The following is a 20,960-nucleotide window of genomic DNA, read 5'->3' on the forward strand; positions in this document are numbered from 1 at the left end:
AAATTTTCCGGAGAAGTTTTTCAGACTGCAAAATTCTGTAATACCTGCAACCCTGAAACCAAACCAAATAACCCCAAACAATCAAACAAGCAAACCAAACTTTGAGGGAGGGACATAGGCAGAAAGCAGCCAGACTCATAGAAACTCATTTAGCAATTGCACTCTGGTGTGCTCATAAATTGTGAAGAAACAGATCAACAGGACTCACCAGTGGGTCCCACAATGTTAAAAGGGAGGATTTTGCTGCCAGGCTACTCCCTGAAGAAGATATATTCAAACTGAAAGAGGTGGGAGTAGAAAATCCTTGGGGGTTTTGAAGAATGTGAGAGGTTACCAGCAGGACAGCCAAGAAAGCAACGAGGGTAAGAAGAGAGTGACTGTGAGCATGGGCCAGCTGACACCTAGAAAAATTATGGAGGCTCTCAACAAAACTTTCAAAATTCTGAGAAATATTTTCTATCTAGTGCAGTTTGAAAGATGAATGATAGCTACGGGATGAGTAGTGGGTCCGTGGTGACACTACCCCCACCCTCGGAGCAGAGGGAAACAAATGGCTGATTTATCTGGCTAAACCTATATTCAAAATGATCAGAATTACACCACTGTCAAAAAGATCAGCGATACAATTATCATTAGCACCTAAATTGTCACCTCAGTTGCCATATGAATAGCTATTTATGTATCACCTGTGAATGGATTAAGGAATTAATACCTTCTTGACAGTGAAGAAAAATTTCAGAAGAGCCATGGGGATTAGCAGCCCAAGCCCCATTTCTAAAGTGATTTAGGTTCCTGAAAATTCATGTCATTAGATGCATGTTGATACTCATATTATTTTTGACAATTACTTTTATTGATCAGCAAAAAAAAAAAAAAAAAAAAGCAAATCTGCCTTTGTACATGCAAAATACCTGCCCTATCTCATCACTTGGACTTATACTCCAAAGTTTCCCTGAGAGAGAAACTTGTGACTGATTGATTCAATTCAAACACTGTCTGCATTAATCGTCAACATGAATGACATGCAGTCCACCATGTGGAGCCATATGTGAGCAAAAAATTAAACAAATGGGACACAAAATTTTTTGTGTTAGGACCAATTAAATCTAAAGTAAACCTTTAATATCCTCTTTATAACAGAAGCTATTCATAAAAGTACTTTTATTTTTATTTGTGTAGTAGTTGTTCTTTTCTTTAGGTCTTCTCAAGGGTTTAATTTGCCTTCTGAAAAGATACATGCTGATTTGTCAGTCTTGGGAAATGCTGAGACTTCTTAGGCCAGCACCAAAGGAGGGAGTTTAATTTTAAACTAATGGATAAATTTATTGAGGTAAAAAGAAACTGCTATGTTGGGAACATCTCCAAAGAGAGACATTCGGCTAGGTACTCAACTATAGGTTTCAGTTTCTAATTTTAGGTAATCAAAACTAAAAAGAAAAAAAAAGAAGTTGTTCATGCCTTTTGCAAACAACAATAGACAGAGACAAAATAGTTCTCAAATCACAAGAATTCTTAATTATATTGAGCAACTGAATTCACAGCATATTCTTATCAATGCTTACTAAGGAGAATTAGAAACACAAGAAGCAAAACTATAATGAAAGGAGGGAAAATAAGAAAGACAAAGCAATTACTAGAGCTCCTACTACCTCCCCTATACTCTGTCAAACCTCACTACTGCTAAGGCATATGGGACAATGTGTGACCATACAGAGACATCTCACTAACAAGACATGCTAAAAATCTGAAGAGAACCATCCCCAAAATTGAGCTTTGGGGCTAGAAATTCCGTTTATACAGTCCCTCTCTCCCCCATCAGATTTTTTTCTGGAAGTTGATGCCAAAAATTGAAACCAGACTAAAAGCTCATTGAGGAGAAAATATTATTACCTCCCCAGCCACCCACTGGCTGTTCAAATAATATTGTATATATCTGTGCACTTCTGCATATTTATTGAATTTGTCAAGTTTTTGTTCCCAAGTAAAACTTATTGGCCCTGTCAAAAGTTCACCAGCTGCACAAGTGACTTTGATGGCCCGAGGAACAGCCCCGGCTCTAGCGTCATGGAAGAGCCTGTGGCTTTCCTCTCCCTTTTCCAGCTGAGATTGGTATGTTGATGCATGAGGCCTGGAGAAGATACAGAAGGAGGGAAATTGAAAAAAGAATAAACAATAAAAATATAAATTACAGAAACTGCTCACCAAGCCATCCTGGTTTTATTGTATGGCCTTGAGAAGGAATTTTGTATTTTCAATCAAACTATGTGGAATATGTATTGTAAACATTCTGCACCCACTGCTCAACATTTTTATGGCTTAGCAATAGAAGAGCTAATAGGAATGCAGAGTGGGTTGCTACATAATCCTTGTGGTGTGGTGATAGGCTGTCATGCAGAAAGAACAGGGTTGGCAGGTGTCATCTCTTGAGATTGCAGAGGATGGGAGCAGGACTGTGGGGATGTGGAGGCACAAAATAGAGAATCAGGCAGAAAAACCTCTTTTGCAGCAGTGCGATGAACAGTGTCGTGGTACTAATATCCTCGGTGGGGCATCTGTTCCGCGAGATGGAAGATGAATGGGAGAACAGAGAATGAAGACTTGGAATAAAAAATTAAGATGTATATACCCACATGTTTTTTCCTATGATCTAGAGGACAACACTAGACATATCTGCTGTGGCAGTCATTCATGCCAGGAAATCTTACAAAATTAGAAAGTGAGGGGAAAAAAAAGAACGTAAATAGACAGTACTCTAACACAGCAAACAAAACAGGCTGGAAATGTTCAACCCATGGCTGCTATCTCACATTCATACTTACACAATGGTTTTCCCGATGTGCTTAAATGACTTCTCCACAAATTCACGGACACTATGGACCTCCCCAGTGGCTATGACAAAGTCCTCAGGCTCATCTGTTTGCAACATCAGCCACATGGCCTGCGGAAAGACAAAGTAAGTCAGACTCAGTGCATATGTATGCAGCCTCTTTTGTACATGATACTATATTACTGCATTTTTTATTTGAAATAGCTACACAAACACACACACACCCCAAGATGGGGAAATTAGCACTTTCTTAACATAGTGGCTATTAACCAATTCAGTGCAACTCTAAAATGAGTTTAATTATTTCCTATTATAGAAAACAATGCTGTATTTGATTTTCAATTTGTTCCATAGCAGGGGTTTCCGCAGGGGAGACTTTAATATGTTTACTTTTAAAAACTGAGACTTGGTTTAATCCTCTTGAGCATGGATTCACTTGTTCAAAGCACTACATGAATTGACACAGATACGGGGAAAAGAACAAAATTTTGCAATGTTTCAGGCCAGAGTGCTGTTGTCTGTCTGTTATGGAATGATGTCAAACACATTGAATCGTGAAAATATGGGTCCTGTTAGCTCTTTCTTCTGTCACATTTGTTTTGGTTGAGATTTTAATTAAGAGTAAGCAATTAAAAAGGTAACTAAGAACAGTCAACAGTGTATTTGACCAAATTAATCTGCTTTTCCTGTTGAATATGTGCTGAATGTTGCATATCAAAACACCATAGCAGAAACTTTTGACACAGGAACACAGAAAACATTGGTGGAAAAGTGAGACAACCATAAAGATCTCTTTCAGTGAACCATTCACACAATGGTAAAAACTACAATAGGTTTGGAAGCCAAACTTCACATAATTGTCAACATATCTGCATTTCGGGGGGGGGGGGGGGGGCAAGTTTACTTCTCACAGTGATATCTTTCACAAAGTCCCCTCCCACAAACAAGTAACGATGGATGAGCATCTCTGAGGGCTGGCCAGCTAAGTCAGCATAAAAGCAGGAAAGCAGATGGAAAAAGAGGCATACAAAGACATGTCTGACTTGTCTGAGGTATTATGACAGGTACATTTCAGGGTTTTGTTGTGCAAGCCACTGCTCTAGCAACTGGACTAGTTGACTGCCTAGGAACTGTAGGCAGACAGAATAATTATTACTTTAGATCAATGAAAATGATGTAAACAATTCATTTCCTTTAGAGAGGAATAGGGAATACCTGTATGGCATGATCCTTATTTAATAAATAACCAGAAACGGAAACCAAAATAATTCAACTTTTTCTCCATATGGTAAAAAAGACTGTCATCATCTCACAGTGTAATCCACAACGCTATTTGCATTGACCTCTTCACATCAGCTTTAAAGAAAACAACTTTAGTAGGTCCCTTGACTGTAGTGGATACTCTGCAAATCAGATTAATAAAAGCTTTGGGACAGCTCAGTTTCTCTTGGTAAATACCACCTGAAATATTCAATTTTTCTCTCCATATTCTTAGTAAATCAGTGTCCAGCATAGCAAGGCGATACATTCCACTTAAATGGTTCTATTTGCAAGTAATTTTTCTTCCCAGTAATTATTTTATGCATCTTCCAAAGTTTTGACAAGATTTTATTAAGATGTTCCTTTTGAACCTTTTTGCTTCTTGAATGTGCATAGAAGCCTGGGTTTTGGGAAACTGCTGTGCAAGTCCTTGACATTAATTGTGCTTTAGGGATATGACCTGCTGGGCAGGACAATGGCAGCAACTTTATTTTTCCTTTCCAGAGTTGAACATCCTAGTCAATGACGCAAAAATACCCAACTAGCTGATGAAACTCCTCTTGTGGGAAGGAGATGTCTTAACTCGTATCTCTCATATGAGCTTTCTTGGAACACTGGGGTTTCCCTGCTGATTTGAGAGGTTGCCATAAATCACCAACTCCTATTTCTTCATGACTGGACAAGCTTGCAGGATTCAGAGTAGTAGCAGCTTCACAGAAGGGTAAAAGGAGTATCTAAAATAAGTGATAGTTCTGGTTCTCCTAGCCTAGTCCCTGATTTCACAGATCTTCAGCTGTACGCCTCCTGACTATAGCGGATATTTGCTCTACATAAAGAATTCGAAGTCTCACGTTTGTTTGAAGTGTAGACAGCACTGTAGTGTCAGTTACATCTGACAGAGATACAATGCCCAAACCTCACTGGTTGGTAAGGATCACCGCCAGCAGCAAATGGCACGTAGGTTGACCGAATATGCAATATTAGCATAAGGACTTGCTATTTACTATGCACATCTGTAAAGCAGTACTAATATGTCCAAGTAGAAATAGGATTAGACTTACAATTTTTTTTGCCACCCCTCCACTTGTAAACACCTCAGTATTGTAATTTGTTGGATATGATTTAGCCCAAGTGCTTATGCTGAGCCATTCACCAATCCAGTGAGAATTTAAAATATTTACACATTTTGTGTATTGATACAAAATAGTATCTCTTTAGCCTAAAATGTGCATTATATTGAAGGAGACAGCTACAAAACACTAACAAAACCCCAACCTTTGACAAATGGTTGCACTGAAGTGTTTGGATATATCAGCTCTTGTCTACTATTTTGAAGAACAAGTAATCACCATCTTAAAAATCCAACTTAAACTGCAGTAGATTTGTACAGGAATAACTTAGAAACACTCAAAAAATGTAAATAGAGTTGCTAAAAGAAATTTTAGCTTCAACTTCTACCAGGAAAGAATGTTTAGATTAATGATTACTTGAGAATCTATCACTGCTGGTTCCTTTATTTTTTTCTGGCATTCACAACTGTTGGCACTTAAAATTACCTTAATCAAATCAGGTGTGAAAAGCAAAGAATATACTAAAGATTATGAACAAATTAATTAATAGTTCTTTTTGCTTTGAGAAAAGTGACCAATCATTGCTGCTTCGAATGGGTCTGCAAAAACAGTCTGTAAAAAACCACAAAGGCAAGCCAGAAGATAGAAAAATCTTTGACCAAGCTCCACATTCAGATCTTTAATTCCTCAGGTGCAGCCCATGACAATCAATGAGAAATCTGTGTACAAGCAGTAGCTATATAATTTCCCTACAGCAAGTGCCAGGAATTGATGTGATTCCCCCCACATCAGACTAATAAGGGCCCTTGACCTATCAATTTCTAGGCATTTCCTTTAAGAGTTCGTATTGTACCAGACTCCAGGCTGAGAATGAGAGGAAAGGGGGACATACACCTCCAGGTTTATTTGTCATTACTGAATGGCTTACTGGTTTTAACAGAGGGGAAAAGCTTTGTTTAAATTTCCACTGAAAGTAATTAATGGTTATTGACTGGCAAATGAAGAACAGGTGACACTCTGAATTAAAAGATAAATGATCTCATGTTCTAGCGTGATAATGGGTTAGTAATTGCTACAAAGCCTCAGCCTAGTGCGTCCCATCATAATGCTAGATCATGTCCAGAACACAAAGACCTCTGTGTGAGAGGTATTCAGCAGTTCTCCTGATACAGCTGCAGAGTGATTTGCTCCATTTATTCTCTGATGGACTGCACAACTGAGGCAAAAGTTCACCCATTCTCACCTTCCTGTTCACATGCTGAACCACATGACCCATGACATGGCTGAACTGGGATAAAAACATTGCCCAGCTTTGGCTCTTGGCTATCTTTTAACCATCACAAGGTCATATATTTTACGATTTTTTTCTGGTGCACAAATGGACAATCGCGGATTTCCTTTATATATTTGTAAAGGCTTTCTTGGCTAGGCTGACAGAAAGTCAAGAAATTATTTATGTTCAGTTCTGCCATCCCCTCCTAATTTCTTGTTTGGTGCAATTAACAGAATGTAGGCAAGTACTGAAAAGAAGACGACTACTATGGAAACAATTCAGGCTTCATCTATCTTAGAATAAGGCTGTTCCTTTAGTGGCAATGAAACAAAACATATTTTTCATATTTGAACTCGTTTTGGCTCTGGTCTACTGACTCAAAGTCTAAAGGCAATACTATTTTATTTACATTTAAAGACAGAAACCTAACCAGAGAGAGATACGTAATAAGTCTAGCAAGCGGACACACTTTTATGATTATGTGGACTGGGATATCTGTTCTGCATGCCTGAACCACAGCCTCTGCCAAAATCTTTCCTCTTTCATCTTTCCCCTTTTCCCTTTTTTGTTTATAAATCCCTGCCAGTAGTACACACCACTTTTAAGCAACATATCCAAAACATGAACCAGTCTTCTCGCTGCCCAAATAATATAGTTATTTGTACCCGGGCTAGTCTACTTTGGGTAGAACCCAAGTGGAACTAACAAAACCCACATATAGATACATTGTGAGCATGTAACTGCAGTTATGGTTGTGATGTGTCTGGTTGTCTTGAGCATCTAGAGTATGCTGTAGATGTGTTTCACCATTAACTTCCAGTCCAGCATCCCAGTGAGAAAACATTTATTAACTGGGCTGTCATCCATGGATAACAAAGACTCCGTAGTTGAGGTTATGTTTAACTCTCTATATTTGATACTTCTCTTTCAGTGTCTGCTCTAGCACTGTATATTCTGAAAATGGGCTCATAATCACGTACTTGCCTATTAAATAGGGAAAAGAAACATAAATCCAACTTCTGAGACTTTGAAGTACAACTGATGATTTATGCTCTAGAAATAAAAGATTATTTTTCAAGAGAATTAGTAAAGCCTTTTCTTATGTCTCACACAATGCAAGACCCAAACCAGATATGACTGAACAGACACACAATGTGATAAATGGAAAGTGATCCTGTTGGTACTAATTGCTATTACACAGCATTTTTTTCCAAGCCTTATACTGTTAAAAAAAAATCTTTCACGCGTATTTCTGGGTATTATGCAGAGAACTTATGACTTTTTGTATTTGTTACACAGACCAAAACAAAAAAAATTGTATCAGTAATGTTTACTTTAGGAGATGGAACAGATAGTTGCAGCCTGATGCAGGGTGCATTGTCCATGCATTTCAGAGACAAGCAGAGACTGAGAGACTGGTGAATGTCTAGCTCTACTTATCATTTGAAGAAGGCATTGGTTACCTCAAGGCTGTCAACAATTAGGGAGCAATTTCTGACTAAGTCGGAAAACATTACCACACAGAGAGACCCAAGAGTACGTTATCACCATTTATAGAAATTATGTCTTTACAGTATTCCATACTCTATTGTCTAGAAGTGGGCAGAAGAATTCAGTGGGTTGGACACGCTACTCTCTAGTGATCCCAAACTTAGCTATCCTGCTGGGGTGACCACTGAGAAGGAGAATTGAGCATTTTGGGCCAAAGCATGATGAGTCTTTACAGGGATGTGGCAGCAAAGGAAAACCTTCTCCCCATATGGCAAGCACAAAGGCTTGTCATGACTGCTGTTCCTGTATGCATCATGAGGCACTGTTCCCTTTGTGCCATAGCAGACAGGGCTATTGTATCACCTCCCTCTCTGCATTGTCCCAGCTCAATTTCACTGGAATGGAAAGAAACGGCTCGGCATCTTCTGCACTGTGCGATGTGGGGAAATGTCATGCCAATGCACTTTCTGCCTGCCTGGATGTGAAGTAGTTCCAGATGCCATCACCCAGCTCCTCCTGACACAACCCAGCTGACTAGCTGTGGTTTCTGAAGCTGCTACAGAAATGACCACAGCCGATGATTGTGCGTTAGAAAAGTGAGACTGGGGACATTGACTCAGAACTCTGACCCAAAACTGACTTCCGGTTTATCTATTTACTTTTGGAGGGGCAGGGAAGGAAGAACAGGTGCTATGCTGGCTGAGTCACCTGCATCTGATTGACTTCTGTGACTGTTAAAAGTGTAGGTGTGTACTGGGTGTACCTGATAGGCATGAGAGTGTGTTACATAAAGAAGGAAATTATATAAAGAGACAGTGATACATACATATAATAAACAACAGAGGGGAAAAAAATCTGCTTTCATGTGTTCTGCAGAAAAAAGGGGCATAGCACACATGGCTGAAAAACACTACAAAGCTCAAGTGCAGCAAAAACCTCTTGTGTTCAGAGTAAAGTGTAAGCTGCTCTGCCTGAAAGCTAACACAAAAGCACTGGGCATGATCCCATGCTCCCTGCCACAATGGGAGTTCAGTCTAAGTAATGACTATTGCTTTAGTATTTGTTTCTGACAATATTATAAAGCAAAGCAAGCATAGCAGGGAGACTCTTGCCAAAGAAAACCACATGGATGTGCTGCCAGGCATGCTGATACTCCCACAAAGCCAGTGGCAACAGGAATATGAGAGTATGAATAATCAATGTACTTCCATGTTGGTTTTTCACCCCCCTAATATACAACCCTTCTTGATCAGTTACTTAAACAGCAATGGTGCATACCCAAGAAACAACAACCTTACTACGCCGTTACAGTTTGTGTTTGAAAGGCAAACTGAAGTTCATGATGGAGGTCATTGTCTATTACTGCAACAATAGTGGCACTTTCATAAACTCCCAAACCTCTCTCAAAATGTAAAGCAAACGAGGTACTGCCCAAGAAGTGCAGGACACATGCCTCTTCCTTTCTCCTGAAGACTCATCATCTTGTTTTCTCAGATCAGCAAAAATCATAATATTGGTACAAGATCTGTTGCTCAAGGAACCTCCATCCATGGAAAAACCCTTCTGAACACCATTTAAGTATCTATCAGGTCTCATAAGTTTAAATACATTTTGATATGCTTCTTCCTTAACAGCATAATGCTGAACATAAGGACTCCAATGTCTGTGTACAAAGCTTTCCCTTTAGCTTTGTCCTTTCTGCTCAGGCAGAGGAAACATTGAGTACTTATGACATGGCAGCTGCTTCCATTCAGAAGGGTGATGTTTGCAAACCATAGACAGTTACATCATTGACAGAAAAGGTATAAAATGAGAACAGATTCAAGATGAAAACGTTTTCCTCCAAGTGGAAAACCACATCATTTGAAAAAAACAATGGAAAATTTAACTTAACAATCTTAAGAAAGTAAACAAACAACAAAAAACACTTTTACTACTATACATATTACAAGTCAGTTACAGAGACAGTATGTTGCAACTTATTTTATAAACTTTGAGTATTTTGAAGTTACAGTTGGTAAATTGCCACAGAAGTAATTTGAAGTATGCTTCTGATTTAGTCATATCCTATGGTTTGGCTGTAGATGTGAACTTGTTAAGAGCTGAGCTGTGTTCAGATCCATGATTTTTCTCAAGTTAAATAGCTGTTATAGTTAAAGATAATAATTCAAAATTATAAAGTTACTAAGATAATAAAATACCTGTTAATCTTTGTGGAGCATCTTGAACAATATCAATGTCTTCTGAAACAAAAGCCCTCACATCTGTAGGAAATACTAGGAAATATTGCCTAACTTTCACTTGTAAGCAGATAGACGAATTGTTTTACAGATCTCAGGGAGGACATGTGAAACTTTAGTAGGCAGTTTTATTAATAAAAACCACAAGAATTATAATCCAGATAAAACTTAAAGGTCAACCTTCCCTGTTAACACAACACGATGTTTCTCGTGTACCTCATCTGAATACAAAGTTCTCATTGTGTTATCAAAACCTAGATTACTGCTTTCTTTTTGCTTTTTTCCCTCTTTTTTACTTGTGCCACTGAGTGTCAAAATATTGTTCTTTCAATACACAAAAGTATTTGTATACAGTTTAATAACTGATCTTTAGTCGCTAGCTGGAGGCAAAAAAGAAATAGTAAAGCTGCTTGTTGGGAAACCTCACCAACAATGAAAATTAATATAGTCCTTTTTTTCTTGCCAAAAAAAAATTGAACAGATTTTTAGGTCCACAATGGTTTGTTTATTCTTCAAATGGTTAAATTGAAAGTGACATGTGTGACACAAAGTAATTTAAATGAAAAGATACAGAAAGGATGCATATATGGTCTGTTTCTTTCGTTTTAATTTTGGAGGATATTGTTGCAATTGCTAACAAAGGGGTGTCTTAAATTCTGTTTAAGAAAAAAAGGAAAGACATAAAGCTAAACAGAGAAAAAAGAGAAAAAATTGCATTACAGAAAGTACGTGAGAGTTTTAACCATTCAGATTTGTATTACCTAGACAAGACTTTAGAACAGCTACGTGTTTCCCAGGCTCCACCTAGCAGACGATTCTGAAAGATATTTGAGCCACTTCCCTCTCCCTTTTTTTCCCTTCCAGAATTAATTTTCCCTGCTATTTTTATATGAATGAAAGACAAAATACCTCTTCACAAAGAAGTAGGCTCCCATTTGACAGGATTACTCACCGCTAAAGTAAAGGGTTGTACTCAGGTTGCGGTGAGGGCAGAAAAGTCTTAGGGACCCATGCCAGGAAGAACTGGTTGGGGCCATGAGCTAACCACAAGAAAACAGACTAGGCTTTCAAGTCAAGTACTGGCATGTTTACTGGAGCAAAATGATCAGCCCTAAAATCATGATCATAATGTAGATATTGATCACAAAATGTTTACAGTTGAATATTTGACTATAAAAAGATCCTGGTTTGTGCTTCTGACACCTGTTTGCCTCCTATTTCTTTCCTGGATGGCTCAACCACTTACAGCCAAGCACCAGCTAACGTGCTTCTTTTGACAGGGGTCAGAGAAGTAGTATGGATCAAAGTACTACTGATCTCCACACAATCAAAATGCTGTTATTTATACCATGATTCAGGTAGTCACTTTCTCTCTCCAAACCTTCCTTTTCCTCCCATTTGTGAACATTGCCTCTTCAGTTGCTAGCTTCTCCACTGCAACTTTGAAGTTTTGCAGGGATCAGCCCAGTGTCTATCCAGAAAAGGGTCCTGACTCAGGTTAAACCACTAGTAATACTGTAAAAGAGCGCTAACAGTAGAAGAGAACTGCCGCAGCACAGGCAGATAGGCTCAGAGATAACAAATCGGTACTTCATAATGTTTATACATGTTTGAGGGTATAACTGGAAGGAAGAAGAACAATCATTTGAGATAGTAAAAGTACCAAAGCAAGAGCATGGAGATAAAATATATGAACAGTGTTGTTTTTATTTGAAGACATAAGGAGAGACAGAGTGAGTTAATAATATAAAATTAACCATAATTCTATATTATAATGATGTTTGCCCCTAAATTTCCAAAATTCTGGCTTCATGCTTTTGAACGCTAAGGCATTTTCTCCTCAGACTGCTACCAATTTCCAAATGATGTTACAATCCTGAATAATAATCTAAAATGATTGGCTGAAATATGAATTTACTCATCCTGAGGAAAACATTTACTAATAATTAGGTTCTTTTAAATTAGAGATATTGTCTAAATAATCTGTGTAAATAAAGATTGTGCTACCTTTATAACAACATTGAAAAGTCACCTTCTTTTATTACAGTTTTCAGTCCACTGGAATTCCTTTACCAGAACATTTCAGGTGATAATATTTTGGAATTTGATGCTAAATTTTCTCTGTTGAGTACAGCCAGAGACAAGAGCAATGCCTTGGGGATACGGTAATGCAATACCGAGGGATTTATTTTCTTTTTTATTTTTACCTCATGTCACAAGTTCAATTTTAGGCCAACAGTACCCAAAACAGCTGCCATGTGATATAGCAGCTTATGCAAAGAATCTGGTGGTTTTAACCAGAACCCTAGGACAGAGGAATCCGCCTCACAGATTCGCTGCCACAGCATTAGTGTTACTGTTGCTCTGACCAAGTTGCTCCATGCTCTGGGTCAGATAGCAGCTCATGGTCTACGCCATCTCAAATCAGCACATGGGAATTTCAGCTAGAAAAAGTCAATAGTAAAATGATTCCAGAAAGTAAAGGACATATTTTAGAAGTCTGTCTGTGCAGCACAGATGTGAAAAAGCAACAGGAAAATTTCTTTTGAGCATGCTCAAAAATACATTTGGAGGGCACTTCACATTGACCTTCCCTTGGCTTGTTCTACTCTTTCCGATTTCACCATCATTAGTTATTACTACTTCTGCAATGGCAGTTAGCTGCTCTGAATCCCTGTCAGGGGAAGGGAAGAGGCTGCATTAAAACTATAGAAACGGCTGCTCTCCATGGGCTGGTGTCAAAATGGAACAGAAAATTTTATTCAGTTTGTTCCCAGCAATAAATACAGTCCTGGCATCCTGGATAAATCCTTCACATAACAGCATGTGTTCTTTTATGCACCCTGGGAGCGATTCTATTTAAAGCCATGGAATTGTGGGTGTGAGACTGTAAGCACATCCACTTACCCAAAACAAAATTAAAACCTGTCTTATATTAGAGTCAGGAGAGCTGTTACGAAAAATGCAAACCATATGAAGTTTTAAGTATACTTATGTTTTTTATCTGTCTCTGTGTAGCATATACAATTGACTTTCACTGCCTTAGATGAAGTGCTGACAAGTGTTTTACCATATTATTACAGAATACCCCAGTAGCATTATCACACTTCAACTTTTGCTTGCAATAAATCTCTGTTACATACATGTCAGAAGTCATTGCTCATATCACATCCAACAAAGCAAGGGCCCTCCCTACCCAGTGGACATGAACGAGACTCTACACACACTAGGTATTCTGCCATTAAGGCTGGAATAACCCCCACAGGCCAGACACCAGGAACAACATTCCCACAAGCATTATTTGGTGAGGGCCAGAGGTCTGTTCTCAGACAAATAACAGTGGCACAGGCATGAGTCACTGCAGAATGCAACGGATTTATCACCACAATGACATTATCATCCCTTATAGACCGGTTTCCATACACAAGTCTCTTTCCATCTTCTTTTTTTTTTCTTTTTCCAGAGATTGCAACTCAACTGCTGAAACATATTTTCATGAACAAAATTCTCTGCTCTGGGTATTTTTTTTTAATAGCTATACCATAAGCCACATTCTAATTGCATGTGTCCAGCTTCAGCTGCAGCCTGTTTTTTGGTTTCAGTTTGGTGAAAGCAAATGATGAGCAGACGCAATCTCCAGTGTCCCAATCTCTGAAGTGACAATGACTCTTTTTGTGTCCTTGACTAAAGCACTCAATCTTACTTCCTAAGTTTTGTTGTCTGTGAAGCTGGAGTGATAATATTTATGCAACTAGAGTGCTGTAAGAAAGTTAAGGGTAGCACAGACATTAGTGAAGCTGTGCATTATTTCTTAGAGTACTAGGTGCCTTTGTATGCTCTTTTATAGTGAAAAAAGTTATTTTCCCTCTAAAAGGTATGAATTCAAACATTCTTCCTTAATATTGACTGGTCTAATGGAAATATCAACATATTATATTAATAACTAATATTAATATATAATATTAATATAGCTCTGGACTAATTAAAAATTAATTAAAGGAGCAAGGAAATCCAAGGATGAGAGTGCACGGAAATGATTGTTAGATTACACATTTCAAAACTCAATAAAATAGACATTTCTTGAGATGCTGCACATTTCCATTGTGATGCAAGAGATAGGCAAGATAACTACTGAGGCGATCTAGATACTAATAAGCAAGCTACAGTGGCTTCTTGGTGTTTTTTTCCTCTCTTGCTCAACCTTCAGCTTTTTTTTTTTTTCTCTTTTACATGATAATTAAGGGAATCCTGGAAATAAACTCTGAATCTTTTCCCATAGAAACAAGCTTCACTCTGCAAACCGTGCCTGATTCTGACTTCACATGACAGTAATTTCATGAATTTTCACAGCCTGTCAACATAAAAGAGAGGAAAGTGGGGCTTGTAGTTCATGTTAGTGTAAGTAGCTCTCTGATGCTGCAGGATTTTCTGCATCAGACCCAGAGGTGGCTGTAAACCCAGGTATGAAACAAATTGTTGCATCAAGTGGTGACACAATAACTGAACTTACCATGAAACCTCTTCACTTAGTATGAAACCTCTTCACTTAGTATTCGTCCCCTTTCCAGTATGAAGAAAAAGACCAAAATTTGAGACCATGTGGGAAGGAAAGGGAACAAAACCATCTAGCTGCACATCCCAGAGAAACATCTAAAGCCTGAGACTGCTGCAGTCAGACCTCCCTCAATCCTGCTCCTCTCTAGCTGCCACCTCTCCTCAGTCCCCATGCTGACCCCCTGAATCAAGCCAGATGGGACTGGCAGAGACATGTCAAGGAAGTGCTGAAAAGGTGACTTGGGTCTCTGGCAGCTAGTCTGGAGCTCGTTTCTATGCGAAATCTCTGGGGGCTGCTGCTTTGCAATTTCTCAGGAATGTTTAATTCTCCTCATCCCTTTGCTGAGTCTCTCTGGAGAGGTCACGGAGGCCTGTGACATCCCTGGAGGGCACTGCCTAACTAAATTAGCATGAGATAACTTTGGACTCTCTTCCAAACAAGAAAATACAAGGGAGAGAATTTCATTAAAAGCAGAAGACTAGGTGATCCAAGTTAATCCCAGCCCAGAGCTGCTGCAGAAATGTTCTCTGTTTATATTTTGACTTTACTCTCTGTTACAGAGTTCACTGACTATAATGGAAGCTGTGTTAAGTGCACAACTTGACCTCAGTTGACCAAATCTTGGTTTCATAATAAAGACAAAAAGCGGGTTTGGCGGCTCTAAAAGGTTTCATTAGCTGCTGTTTTGCCTGTTTGTGTGTGACTATGTAGGGTGCTCAGTAAATGATAAAAGACAAACACTGATGTACTTCGCTCTTTATTTGAACTTCTAAATCAGGAAACATGAATTCTCTAATAAGCAACAGTATTATAACATATCCATATAAGTGTGTAGGCTTAGCATTTGTTAGCAAAGGAAGCACGACAATGAAGTACCAAACTTACTTTTTTTTTTTTTTTTTTAAGACCTGTGTACACAAAGTTTTGTTTATTTTCCTTCAGTGGATGAAGGAAAAAATCTACCTCAGGAGGTAAAAAGACAACTTAGAGAAAGGGAATGCCAACATCTGCACATGCTTCTGCAATAGTGTGTTCCCCATGCAACTCAAGGGCAAGGTAAGGCACAAAGGTAGCTCAACACACCCAGCAATATCCCACTTCATCTTCCAGCAGTGAAAGAATCACAGCAAACGCTACACCAAATGCCTCCAAACCAAGGATTTGATTCTCCGTATACAAACAGGATGGGGAGCAAATTAGAAATTTTTCACTCAGGCTGAGGTTGTAATAACTGACTCAAGGAAAACAGAAGATGAAATAAAAATGTACTAGAAAAACCTCTTTGCCTGAGCTTGATTTATTGGAAAAACTGCATTTGTAAAACCCAGGAATTCATGCTTCAAAGTATTATTAAATACATTGGCAGTAATAAACTAAGACCACCTAACAGTGCAATATGAATGAAAACCATATTCTTCTTACCAACCTGAGATTAGAAAATGAAATCTTACTTTATTAAATGTTGTTTATAAGCCAGTTCTGGAAAACAGCATGTTTTGGATATACTGGGACAAATACTCCTCCTTCTGAGAAGACAAGAAGAAAAGCAAAGGTACAAAAGTTCATGCAGTTCACATTAAGGACAGCCCAATGTGCTCTCTCCCTTCAGGAAGGAAATTTCAGCATGGCCTCTTAGCTACAATCTGAGGGCAGCGATCTGCTGGGAAACACGACTTCAAGTCAACAGATCTTGGGGCAACAAGAGGCTAAATTAGGTTTCTTACTCCTGTCATAATTGTCTCCCTTTCACAGAAGGACTGCTGTTTTGCCATGGTTGCTACTGAGTTTGTACATGCACAGTTAAAAATCAAAGCAAATTTTCCTGCTGAGCTTTTACAGAAGAACTGAGTGTCTGTTTAGTAGGTGCTTTTCTAGTCTTCCTCAGAAAGATAAAGAGATCCTCTAAAGGAGAGAGTTATTCCAGCATGGGAGAGAGACTGTGAAAATCAACTCTTCCTTACACAGTGAATACTCCTTCTCCCTCCCTAAAGCTTGTTTCATCACCAAAATCATACCACAAAATCAGGCACGTGGGCCCAAATCCTGCCCCTCTGGAGTCAGTCAAATCTTTGCTATAGACTTCTGTGAGGATGGAATTACATTCCAAGTGCAGAAGCCTGTCACAGCCAAAGGTGAAAAAAAAGGGTGTTTTCCACACAGGCTCTGCTTTTCTGCTTTGGAGCCCCTTGGGAAACTGGTGCAATTAGATCCCTATTATTATATACTGGAAGGGCACGTTTGGCAATGCATGTGAGTTTATGTACTTTAAAAAGTTTATGTACTTAAAAAACAGAAATTTTAGATATAAGTCACTTTCTTTCAAACACCAGACTTTATATATAAACAGTTCAGAGCTGCTATAGTCTGGTAAGTGAATAATTATGAAGAAAAATGCATGTGAAATTTATGATAAGCTGGCAGAGAAAGATTACTAAATAAGATTCTTCTCCCTTTCTAATGCCAAAACAAGAGATAACAATTCATATTTGAGTCCAAAAAAAGAATCAAACTAACTTCAAACATTTGAATGAGAACCACAAGGAAGGAGACCTACATTTATAGCTATAAGCTTTTGTCTTTATTGTAGGGCTTCCTGGAAAGGTGAAAATAGGAAAATTAATTCAAACAAATTAAAAGTGTGATCTCAACAAAACTACTTCTAACTGCATTAAATGCATCCTTGGTCAGAATGAGAGTCCTCCTTTTTATCTACCTAAATTCAGGACACTTCAGTCCTGAATGTAAGCCCATGTTGTGGTTTAATGCAACTGATGTACTTTACAATCTAATCCAGGCTGATTTTCCTGGACCAGACTCATCAGTGTACTGCACTGCAAGGAACAACATGCGTGATGAGTGGTAGGCTCTTGGAGTTCTTACTATAAACACTGAATTTTCTTGCTGTTATTTTGATCTAAAGATGGCTGAGCTTATGCTCTGCTTCCTTAAAAACCTGCTTTCTCCTCCACAAATTTTAACTAGATACATTAGCTTGCACTGTCCTAAATTATCAGCAATGAGATTTTGAAGTGTTTACCGAATAGCCTGGTTTGTCTCCTGAGGAAGCAGCAAGTCAATGGTGAAGAAAATCCTCACATTTTCAAATACAGCATGGACAGAAAGACATGCATAGAACCTACATACACATCCTCGTGTATCATATGCATATCCTGGTATGCTGATTAGTGGGTAACATGCTTTCAGCTTTTTCTGGGTAAAGGTACCACAGAAACCTAAATAATTTTCATCATACCTAAGCTTTTAGATGCCTTACCGGAACAGACCTAGATAGTGAGGAAGGATTTTGTCTTTACGTCTCAGGGCAAGAAAGGAAGATGCTTTTTCCCCAACTCCCCCAACAATGCCTGGAGGAGCAACAGGAAAGAAACCATGGTGACCTCTCTGAACTTACGGAAGCAGCTGCCAGCTCAGCAGGAGAGGCCTTGCTGATGGACTGTAGTACCTATCACCAGAAGAAGCCATCAAGCCAGATCTTTCTCTCTTTTACTTCCTCTACCCCTAAATTATACAAATGGAAGAGCAAGAGAGGACTTTTGGAAACCTCAGGAGTCAGCTTGTTATTAAACTGGATAAATAAGTTGCCAAGATAAAGTTTCCAGTTATCCATACAAAATCAAAACAATGTAATTGCTATATTGAGCAAGTAAGGCATAACTTTATTTAAGATATGATTTATGTATTACTTCAATCTTCTCAAACACTTTGACTTTTGGCATATTAATGTTCTTGCTCTCTGAATTTAAACTTCTAAAAAAATATGGAAACATCAAAAAAAAAATTAAGCTTGGCAGATGTGAAACAAACCTATGTCTCATATGTAGAGAAAAATAACACACAAAAGGAAAATGCTGACTTTTCTAATTCTAGTTTTAAAGGTACCTTTGAAAATCTTTTAGCCAGTTATCACAATGGAGTTGAGCAACAATTCATTTCCTCTACCGTTGAGAAACTGAAGTTATTAAAAGTATAGGAAGCAAAAGAAGCAGAGATGGTGAGAGGAATTTTTATTTTTAAGATTGAAAGTGTAAGAATGTCCGAGAAGCCAGAATACATCTGACATCCTGACCCTGAAGACTTTAATGCAGGCATTTAACCTTAAGCATCAAAGAGGTCTCATGCACATATACACGGGACAGCAGATACATGTTCTTATTGTACCAACACCAAACAGAGATACCACATGGCACTGACAGCTGGTCTGTTAAAGTTTCTTTTTTCTTTCCCTGTTGTGAAGCTGATGTAAATGTGTAGTTTTAAGATGCTATTAGAGAGCTTTAAGTGAAAGCACTTTTACTCATGATGGGTTAAGAGGACACAACAAATCTGCTATCCTGGCTCAGCAGTTACACAAGGGAACTCACTAAGCTGCAATAACTTGTACATGTAATCACTCCTAAGTGCCTGTCCCTTTATTTTTACAGCCCCAAATCTAGGAGAGTCAAGCACAGGCCCTGGTTTTGCAAATACTTCAAAACACAGGGTGTATATGCACCAAGAGTGGCTAGAAGTTTAGGCTCTGCAGTTAAATGAAAGAGTTGATATGGGGTTTAAAGCAAAAGGCAGAAGAAAAGGGAGGGGGAGGAGAGGAGGAGAACATTTTCTGGCATCTGACCCAGGTTTAAAACTGTACTTAATTTTCTTAAACAAAACCAAAACACTCCTCCAACTTTGGGAAATCCCTAGAAAAATAACAGAAAACATTGTTTCAGAAAGCAATTATGGTTGCTAAAATGACATATCATTTATGAATGGAAGTACTTAGAAGAGAGTAAAGTAATTCTTAAGGACAATAGCAAACATGCATTGGACCTAAAATTGCTGTTTCCTTGGCACTCTTACATTGGCAATTCAGTTACTCAAGATTTGCACTACTGTAACAAAAAAGCAGAGCCAAGCCCATTATTTCCATCAGTGACAAAGAAATACTTATCTCCTAACTGTGAAAAAGTCTTAATAAAACTACAGAATGAATCATTTAATCAGCAAATGAAAATACAGACTGATCAGAAAATTCCTAAGAGTAGTAGGGGTAGTAGTATTAGTTACAATAATAGTAATTCTAGTGATGCGGCCATGCAGTACAGGCATACATCACCCAGCTTCAAAAGGATGCCTCTATCAGTTTTTTAAGTCTAGAATTTTATCGTTATCCTGTTAAATTGTATCTACAAAAGCATGGAGCTCAACTTGAAGGTGTGCTACATAAAATTCCTGTTGTTAATCTGTAAATTTACAAAGGCTAATATGTTCAGTTTAACAGCATCCCAACAGTACTGATATGGGAATTAAAACAGTAACCACTAAAAATCAACCAGTTCACAAGTCACACTGAAGACTGTAGGTAGTAACCCCCCATTCTTTAGTATCTTGTAAAAGTAACATGTTTGTTTACCATTCAAGGTCCGATTTAAAGCTTTCCCTGCCATCACTTTTAAGCACTCCACTTTTGAATGCAAGAGGATAAATATGTCAAATAGCATTTCTCCCCAGTCACCTCTGTGACTCAATTAAGTTCACAATAGAAAAGTTTTTCACCTCTCCTGTCATGTATTTAGTGTAAACCAGACACAAATCACTAGACTTTTAGTCTTGTTTACTGAAGAAACAAGGCTTATGCACTTTACATGTACTCAGTTCTGTGTCTAATAACTCTTGCTTTCCTACTCGCTTATTTCGATCAAAATTTGGCAAAGGGACAGAAGCACCAAATTATTAAATGACTGCATGTCTTGCACATCTAGGAGTTGTCAACAGGAGAGATACCCCGTCAGATCACTGAGGGAATGGCCAATCCTGAACGTAACTCCTGCTAGGTACCAGGGAAGGCACACAGGAAGGAGCAGGCTCAGAATGCATGGGAAACTTCAAGCAGAGGTTGCAGCTGTAGATACTAGAGATCCAATCATGTGTCACAAAACAAATGGCTGGCTTACAGAACTACATCTTCAAAAAATGAAGCTCAGACTTGCCAGCTTTGGAGAAAGATTTACTGTGCTGGAAGACAGTCTTTGTTGGTTGTTTTTTTGTTTCATTTTAAATGTTGTTGGCTTGCGTAATGACTAACACATAATAATTACAAACAGACAGGCTGAGGTTTGCTCAACACACCTGAGCAGCAGAGCGAAACTTTTTGTGACCTTCCCCACCAGCTGCTCCCATCCTACCAAAGCAAGTGCATGAGATGCTGGCAGGGAAATCCTCTCTCCTTCTAGTCAGCTAGATA

General features: G+C 38.5%; 1 protein-coding gene across 4 annotated transcripts in view; it reads right to left on the reverse strand.

The window, feature by feature from the left end:
- The window catches only part of GMDS (GDP-mannose 4,6-dehydratase), a 421,100-nt gene that overhangs the window by 79,314 nt on the left and 320,826 nt on the right, over positions 1–20,960 (reverse strand). For all 4 annotated transcript variants that reach the window (XM_065667470.1, XM_065667469.1, XM_065667471.1 and 1 more), the window contains one exon: positions 2,820–2,938. In XM_065667470.1, the coding sequence (XP_065523542.1) occupies positions 2,820–2,938 (119 nt within the window). The remainder of the gene's footprint in view (positions 1–2,819; positions 2,939–20,960) is intronic.

Source organism: Lathamus discolor, chromosome 2 (assembly GCF_037157495.1).
Source record: "Lathamus discolor isolate bLatDis1 chromosome 2, bLatDis1.hap1, whole genome shotgun sequence".
NCBI classification, from domain to species: domain Eukaryota; kingdom Metazoa; phylum Chordata; class Aves; order Psittaciformes; family Psittacidae; genus Lathamus; species Lathamus discolor.